The sequence below is a fragment of the Dipteris shenzhenensis genome, chromosome 20, assembly GCF_047967505.1.
Source record: "Dipteris shenzhenensis isolate YYH24624 ecotype China chromosome 20, Dip_SZ_1.0, whole genome shotgun sequence".
Classification (NCBI taxonomy): domain Eukaryota; kingdom Viridiplantae; phylum Streptophyta; class Polypodiopsida; order Gleicheniales; family Dipteridaceae; genus Dipteris; species Dipteris shenzhenensis.
In genome coordinates, this window is record NC_141615.1 from 37,366,490 (window position 1) to 37,375,348 (window position 8,859).

General features: G+C 39.0%; 1 protein-coding gene and 1 pseudogene across 1 annotated transcript; one reads left to right on the plus strand and one right to left on the minus strand.

Annotated features, from left to right (window-relative positions):
- Window positions 1-3,370: 3,370 nt before the first annotated feature.
- LOC147889613 (cytochrome P450 71AU50-like) lies at window positions 3,371-5,302 on the plus strand. Its single transcript, XM_087391681.1, has 2 exons — window positions 3,371-4,457; window positions 4,578-5,302. The coding sequence occupies exons 1-2, from the start codon at window positions 3,558-3,560 to the stop codon at window positions 5,184-5,186; spliced, it is 1,509 nt and encodes a 502-aa protein (XP_087247807.1). The 5' UTR covers window positions 3,371-3,557; the 3' UTR covers window positions 5,187-5,302.
- A 471-nt stretch (window positions 5,303-5,773) lies between these two features.
- On the minus strand, window positions 5,774-6,739 carry LOC147889614 (caffeoylshikimate esterase pseudogene; annotated as a pseudogene).
- Window positions 6,740-8,859: the final 2,120 nt, after the last annotated feature.

An 8,859-nucleotide genomic window follows, 5' to 3' on the forward strand; every position in this document is an offset into this window, starting at 1 on the left:
CAAATTTTGAGGTGAGCCCCCCGAGGTTAGTATAGACACTGATGATACAAGTGAGTTGGGAATAGAGCTACAGATAGATCTATTTGGCATGATGGACTTGGCTAAAGATGTAGCCTTTGATGTAAGTACTACTAATTGATTCTTTTGCCATGGAGAGTGTTTCTTATCCTTCTTCCTTTCACTCCCGTGCCATACTTATACTACATCAAAATTCATACAGTAAGTTCATTGTGATATGTCAATATTTTGACCTCAACCTTAGTGTATTTGTTGTTAAATTTTTTATCTTTAAATTGATAAAAGTTACATATCAAAAGGAATTTGGATCCCATTGCAAATTAATATGTAATTTTGTTAGAAATGCTATTTTTGAATGGGCATCCATAACGACACCCATATCCCAATTCATTTACATAATATCATGAATATATGAGTAGTTTGATCCCAAAGTCGATGTACATGTTCTTAGAATTTTAATCTTCAAAATGTTCAAATTTGCATGTCAAACTCATTTTAGTGTAATAAAATTATGTTTTGTAATTCTTGTGAGTAATGCCAAAGTCGGTAAGTATGTTGGTGTTGAGAGGAAGTGATTCTATTCATAGATCATAGATATAGTTGCTCCCAAGGAAGTGATTCTATTCATAGATCATAGGCATATATATAGTTGAGGACTAGGCTGAGTTAGGGCAAGCTATATATAGCTCTAACACCCCCACTCAAACTAGGCCCTCTAGCTACGGATGAAAAAACCCTTGGGGAGTACAAGGGAAAAACCCGAGCCACTATATATATCTATGTGAAAATATATATACAAAGGATGGCCATATGTCGGTTTGAATGATACTGCAATGTAATGTTTGATGATACGGTGCAAATTGCATGTGGATAGTACAAAGGCATAAGACAAGCACTTGTCCATAGTACAGTGCAAAGTATAGGCGGTATGTTTGGTGCATGATACAATGCAAAGTATGTGTGAAAAATAGAAAAATCTGCTTGGAAATCTCAACTTGTTTGATATAGTGATGATGCATAATCAGGGCTTGAGATCTTCAAGTTCTATGCTTGAGCTCTTCAAGTTCGATGTTGGTATACTTTTTGGTATACTCGTTGGGCTTTTACACATAGTGATCCTTGGAGGTGTGCAACTTGTCAATGTTGGTCACTCTATTTATCTATTAAAATTTGGTTACAAATGTTTATCTATGTCACTTTTTTAATTTCAAATTAAAAATCTAATTTGAATGGACAAGGTTAAGGAATCTGGCTTCGGCATAAAAGCAAAAATTATTGGAGTGACATTTTATGCAAGAAAAACCATTTATTGTTATGGAATAAATTGGTTCTTTAGAGGGTGTCTGAACATCCAAACGCGTGGTGTAGCAAGAAATGGCATTTCCTTGCATAAAATAAAACCTTTATCAACTTTTGCTTCTACTTTGAAGTCAAATTGATTTAGATTTTCCAAAATTTGATGATGGGTTTTCTAAATTAATCTGAGGAAATAATAGACTCTCACTCTTTTGTGTTCTTAATGCAAATCATAAGGCTTAATGAAATTTTGCAAGATTTCTATGTTCTCTTGGAGCGTAATCCATGAGTGATGTAACTTGCCCTCAAAGATCCAAGATTTATACACAATTATGCTCTTATAAAATTTTATATGCATTATAATGTGAATGAAGAATAGTAATACCACCTATATCATAAGCATACATTAATAAATTTCCACATGTAAGGAATAACTTAACAGACAACTCATTCTTAAGATTTATGTTGTAGCTTGTATTTACCCAGTCACATGTTTCATTGAATAGGGGATCAAACTTGATATTTGTAGAGTGCTATAGTATGACCCTTAATTTTTATATTTTCACTATTATTATGGGTGATTTGAATTTGTCATGACACATTATTATTATTGTTGGTTTGAATTTATGTCATGACACATGAACAATTTTTTTTCCTTAAGAGAAATGGAAAATCTTGAAAGACTTTAGTAGTTTACATGAATAAAGAAACGCGTAGCATCTAAAGTTTTCATTTCATAGCATGTAGGTGGATTTTTTAAAAAATGATTAGCATGTTGTTGTACCCATGTTCTTATTGAAAGTGCTTCAAATAATGTAACAATATAATTTTTTCTAGCATGGAGGAACCTATTTTCTTCTTTGTGAGGAAGTACATGGAGAAGGTACTTTGATGTCTAATGACCTCATGACATCAAAGCATGACCTGATTACAATTGTTAGAGATTTTTTATACATGAGTAGATGTATACTGGCTCCTGAATTGTAAAATTTTCAAGGTATTGGATTATATATTAGTGAGTTGACATATTGGGACATCTCGGTAAGTGAAGAAAAACCATCACATCTACGATAGAAAAAATTCAAGGTTCTAGCGGTGTTTAAATATAGTATTTTGCATAATGGGACGAAGCATTAAATAAAAGTGGGGACGTGGCTATTTTAGCAAGAGTGGTGTCATACAAGAGTCAAAGAGAGCATCCATCTCTAGAGAGAAAGTGGCTTGGGGGTGTTGAGAAATTTGGTGTCGTATAATACTAAGAGAAATTATGTGATTGGTAGAGTGGCTTGCGTCAATGGGTTGGAAAAAGATCATGTTGATCATATACTCTAGATAGATTAGGCAAGGTTTTAGAAAGTGGGTGAGTCCCTTATCCCCTTCTAAAACTTCTTTCCCAACTGAAAGCAATGACAAGGCTTAACATAGAAGCATTTACATATTGAGACTTATAAATAAAATCTTTAAATTGTATTCCTTGAAATGAAAGGGAGCCTAGATCCCAACCTTGAGACCCAGCAAAGCGGGTCGCTAGCCCATGTCAGGTTACTCATTTATTTAATGCTCCGTCCCACTTTTATGTATGTATGTATGTATAATATATCATATTATATATATATATAATACAATATATAATATTATATATATATATCTATATCTATCTATATATATTATATATAATATTATGTCTCTCTCTCTCTCTCTCTCTCTCTCTCTCTCTCTCTCTGTGTCTCTCTCTCCATAGCTGGCTTGTATTAACTCAAGGGGCAACAAAAACCGCAGATTACAAAAAGTGGCCAAAAGTGGGAGTATATATATATATTCATATATTTACACTTATATGTTTATGTTAATATTATATATTATATACTATATATATAGATATAAAGTATATTTTATATAATATATAATATTTAATATTATAAATAAATAAATCTATATATATATAAATTTGGACCGTACATGTTGCATGCATTAAAATTTGGAATCAGTAGTTCAACTAACTCCTCTTTATATCCTGAAGAGAGCCCACTAGATCGATTATCATTGTATGCATCAAGCTTTGGAATCACTAGTTCAAGCAACTCCTCTTCATATCATGAACCGAAGAGCCCAGGGCCCGGGGGGACTGGCTTGTAGCGGCTCTAAACGATTCCTTTGCATGTACGTTCATTTGTTTAGCGATTCTCGTGTTCTATTCTTAAACACAACGCGATGGTCTGATTTTCATCTAGCCACTGAGTGCTATGGACTTCGTCAACGCTTGGAATGCAGCCTTTGTGGCCTTGCTCCTGATGCTTTTCTGCCTGTACCGAATCTCCTCCCTTCCCTCCACTAAACGTCCTTCCACACTTCGCATTATCCCCGCTCCCCCCGCTTGGCCTATCATTGGCCACCTCCATCTCCTCACCAACTTTCCCCACCAGAAACTCGCCCAACTATCCGCCCATTACGGTCCCCTTTTCAGCCTCCGCCTCGGTTCAAAACCTGCCATCGTCGCCTCCTCCGCAGCTCTCGCTAAAGAGTTCCTTTCCGCTCACGACCAATGCTTCGCAAATCGCCCCACATTCGAATTCTGTAACAGCTTGCTATATGGCTATGGCAACGGAATCGCGTTCACTAATTGTGATTCCCATTGGAGGGAGATGCGGAAGACATTTGCACTAGAGCTTTTCTCCCCAGCAAAGCTTCGACAGCTTCAATATATCAGGGAGGAGGAGGTTGCTTGCCTTCTTGAGAGTATCCGCATCGAGTCTCAGGAAGGGAAAGTAGCGATTGATATCGCCAAGATGGTGGCCGTCCTGGTAGCGAACAGCCTATGTCGCATGCTTCATAACAAAAAGGCATCCGAGTCCACTGCAAGCGGTGGTGACACCCTACAGAATCTCACAATGGAATTGGGGCATGTGGCGTTGCCCACCATAGGAGATTACATTCCCTGTCTTCGTTGGTTAGACCTCATACCCAGGCGACGCATGAAAAATCTACGTAAGCGTTCGGACAAAATCACAGAATCAATCCTGACCGAACGGAAACTTGCCATGGACGAAAACCCAAGTGACTTAAAGAACGACTTCCTTCAGGTGCTCGTTTCAAAGGGAATCAGCGCAGGACTCAGCAACGACAAAGTGAAAGCCGCGATACTGGTAAAGTGCGCTTCAAGATTAGTTGCTGTTTGCAGATTGAGAAAACTTGGCTAAAGCCCATTGACACCACTCTTCTCAAAATTGACTCTTTCACCTTCCTCATGTCTTACTACTGCTCAGGAAATGCTCGGCGCTGGCATTGACACATCTATTATCACTGTAGAATGGGCCATGGCGGAGCTACTTCGAAATCCCCGTTGTCTACATAAGCTTCGGGATGAAATCGACAACGTCGTACGAAGCGGGCGCATGGTGATCGATGCTGACTTGCCCGCTCTGACGTACCTAAAGCACGTAGTCAAAGAAGTTTTTCGTCTGCATCCGCCAGCGCCGTTGTTACTCCCACGCATCTCCTCCCAAGCATGCAAAGTGGGGGACTACACAATACCAGCACACACGCAGTTATTTGTGAACATATGGGCGATCGGAAGAGACCCACAACTTTGGGAAAGGGCCGAGGAGTTTTATCCCGAGAGATTTGCCCAAATGCCAATAGAACTCCGTGGACAGAATTACGAGCTCATACCATTCGGTGCAGGGAGGCGGATCTGTCCGGGGTTGCCTATGGGTCTGTCGACAGTGGAGGTGACTCTGGCCAATTTGGTGCACAGTTTCGATTGGGAGCTTCCACAGGGGCAAACTCCTGAATCTATTGACATGAAAGAGAAAGAAGGTATCGCTGCGGCCAAGGCTATGCCTGTGCTTGCCTTTGCAAAGACAAGATTCTGACTGAAGAAATGACAATCTAACGCCATAAAGTCCATACTATGCAATCATGCATAGTAAGGGACTATCATAAATGTATGTTGATAGCAAGGATGTTTTTATCGAAGCTATGCTTATATATTAATATAAAATATTGGTAAAAATTTTCAAGCTCATTTTTTTAGTTTCACAATATTGGTAGAATGTAGTACTTTTTAATATATTTTCTTTTGAATTTGAAGGAAAAAATGTAAACCTTGGCAAAACTTTAAATTTTTACTTGGACAGCACTAGGACGTTTTTTAAAATTCTGAAATCCTGTGCTTCCACATGGCACAATATACACCCTTAGATCATTAGTCTATATTGAGAACATGTACTCCAAAAGCTATAGGCTTGAAAAGCCCAAAAGCTTACAAAGCGTAAAAAGCCCATGCTCAAACCTTTAAATATATGTGAAGGATGAATCGCTGCTCACTCACCGTTAATGATCTTCTTGCTCCCAGGTATGTACTATTGTTTTTTTTCCTTGATCTGAGGTTAAGTGCCAATTCAAGTACTTCTTGACGATCTCCATCTGTAAAGCTTTCAATGTTGTCAGCCAATGTTGTTCAAAATAATCCGCAAGTGGAGCTGCTCCAATTGCCCATCACCTTTTTGGTGAAATGCTGCTGGAGATGTGATACGTCGGCTTCTAAGTGCATGTTCATCCTTGTTCTCTGATCAAGCCAGCGAATGATGTCTTCGAAAACAGCCTCCACACTGCCTTCCGGCTCCCCAAAAGTAAGCCCGTGCCACATCCCTTCAAATATCTTGATCGTTTTGTCTTTGCTTCGAGAAATCTCGTACAATTCCATGCTGATGTTTGGATCTGTGACCGAATCATTGTTGCCGTGTAACACCAGAAACGGAATTGTTACCTCCCCAAGCTGCTTCTCCAAACCCATGCTTGCGTTTAGTAGTTCCACCGTCTTCAGCCTTGGTGTGCCTTGGTATATGTAGGGATTGCATCGAATCTCCTCCACTTTCCATGGATTTTTGAAACTGGATTCAATTACGTCTCCTGAAGGCACAATCTTCCACGTAGGAATCACATATGTGAGCTTCTTCAAAACGGAGGTGACAAATTCAGGTGGCTTCATGTCTTCCGAGATTTTGCACATAGGAGCGATTAGAACTACGCCATTCCAACTTTCAGGTTGCTTTCTGTGGATCAGCAACGCCAAGGCACCACCCATGGATTCACCGTATAAAAACGCTTGTTTGCCTTTGTACCGCTCGCAATCTCGGACACTCTTCATAAACGACACGCAATCGTCGATAACGTCGTCGAAATTATTGATAAAGCATCGAAGACCCTCAGATTTGCCATGGCCTTCAATGTCGATTCCAAACACAGCATAACCGGCTTGAGCGAGCCACACTCCGACTCCTTTCATGTATATACTGCACTCCATGCCGTATCCATGACACAAAAGAATCAAAGCTCGAACTTCTTTGTCGACAGGCGACCATCGGCATGTAAACAGCTTCATGCCGCGAGAATTGAGAAAGAACTGCTCTGCATAGCTAATGCCTTCTAAATCAGAACCCATCTTGTGAGAGTAATTTGCGCGAAGATGAAAGTGGATTTGAGTCCGATGTTTCCGTGGGAAACACCCTTATTGACATGTATGGCAAATGGGGAAGCCTTGAGGATGCACGTAAGATTTTTGACTGTTTGCCACAGGAGGATGTTATTACTTTGAGTGCAATGATAGAGGTGTGGTTTAACAATGGCTATGATAATGATGCCCTGCAACTTTTTGAACAAATGCAACATACCAGCACAGAACCTGATCAGGTCATATTTGTATGCATCTTGAAAGCATGTCGCAGTATAGTTGTCCTAGAAATCCATTGACAGATTTCCGAAACTCGATGGTAGACATGATTCTGCAGAAGCAAATCTATACGGCACCTGATTTTGAGGAGCTGCTACAATGTTTTCTATCACTTAATTCTCTAGAGCACCATGAAAGCATAGTCGAAGCATTCATAGAGGTATGGGATAAGGTTTTCCAAGATCGCTGTGCAGCAAGCAACCCAGCTCTACAAATCCACATCTCATGATCTCGATATTATCTTCCATCATCTTAAAACCTTCCCAATTACCCTAAACTACTCTCTATCTTAAGCTTTTACCAAATCCATCCATGTTCTCTCTAACTTTGATCTTCGTCCTTTGACTAATTACATGAATTGAACAGCTTCTTCTCTTAAACGTCTTGAAATTTTAAGCAAGATGTCTTATTTCTGCTACAATTATGCTTTCTCCATTGTTCCCCCACATCTGAGACCATACTTTTGTTATCTACATTTGGAACCAGATATCTTTAGAACTCTGAATACTTTCGTGGTCAACTTTATCTTGCAAAATGGCAGCCCAACTTCCCTAAACGTCTTCTCCGTTGTCTGAAACCTATAGATGTTAGAAAGTGTGTTGTCTGAAACCTATATATGTTAGAACGCTGAAAGTGTGTTTACTGTCGTGCCACAACAATCAACACAATAAATAAACAATTCTTGAAAACTGAAAATACTAACGTTATCATCGTCCCAATTTGGAAAACTCCCTCCTTTGTGTTCTAAGATTTCTAACCTTAGGTTTTCATTGTCTAAAGTCTTCAAATTTTGCTTCACTAGGCTATGCAATCCACGGTTCGGCTTTACAACTGGAAGCTTCATTTTTATTGTTGGATTTTCACATGTTCTATAGCTTGACATTACATCTTCACACATCTTCGAGCACTTGTAGTTACAATTTTTACCTTTGTAAGATTCGGGAAAATTACGACTATGGAAACATAAAAGTGCGTATATTCAAAATCTTTGATCGCTGGATTGTGTATAGCTTTTGTGCTTGAATTTATCATCTTTAGGAAATTACACATATGCTAACCAACATATCCAAACATGCAGAACATGAGGAATGCATATTGACTAATCATGATTGTTTTTCAGATTCCAACATTCCAACAAAGAAATAGGCGACTTCTTGTCAAGTTGTTGACGTCACAAAGGATACTCCACGTAAGTAGAATGTACGGTCATTTCAATTCTGAAATGTTTTTGCACCATCTGTTGCTGTGGTTCGCATTAATGCGCTACACCTCCAACACTGGAGGTGACTATTCGAAACGGGGGAATGGCACGTTCCCCTATGATATATAATTTTTGGAGAGACATGTGCCGGCTCTCCACCATACATTACGTATGGTTTTTTTTTTAACACCTCATCTTGAGCACGCACACTTCTTCGCACATTTTGTTTCTGCAAGGGAACATTACATTTGCTTGGTTCGACCAACATACTAATCATGTTTGCAACACTTCTGTTTTCGAGATGTTTGCAGCCTCCAAATGAGTGTCTTCTCCTAAAGGTACGCACAACAAAGTGTATTTGCTTGATTCAAGTTATTTTATCAATTCCTTCACCTTCTAAAGATAAAAGTTCAGTCCATTTTGATTTTCCTGTTGCATTTAGACAAAACCACGTGAGTGAAATTATAGCAAAGTTTCGGATCATATTTATTATTAATCCCTGTAGATTTTTAAACCCAAATATAAGACATCGATTCATGTCACGATGTAGAAATGACCACCAGAAACTCCTTCGAACATGGCCATTCGTCAACGAGAGCAGCTAGAGGTCAAG

Excerpts from the sequence above, each read along its gene's own strand:
- LOC147889613 (XM_087391681.1), top strand. The coding sequence starts at position 3,558 with ATGGACTTCGTCAACGCTTGGAATGCAGCCTTTGTGGCCTTGCTCCTG. Across the intron at positions 4,458-4,577 it reads AAGTGAAAGCCGCGATACTG|GAAATGCTCGGCGCTGGCAT; the intron begins GTAAAGTGCGCT and ends ACTACTGCTCAG.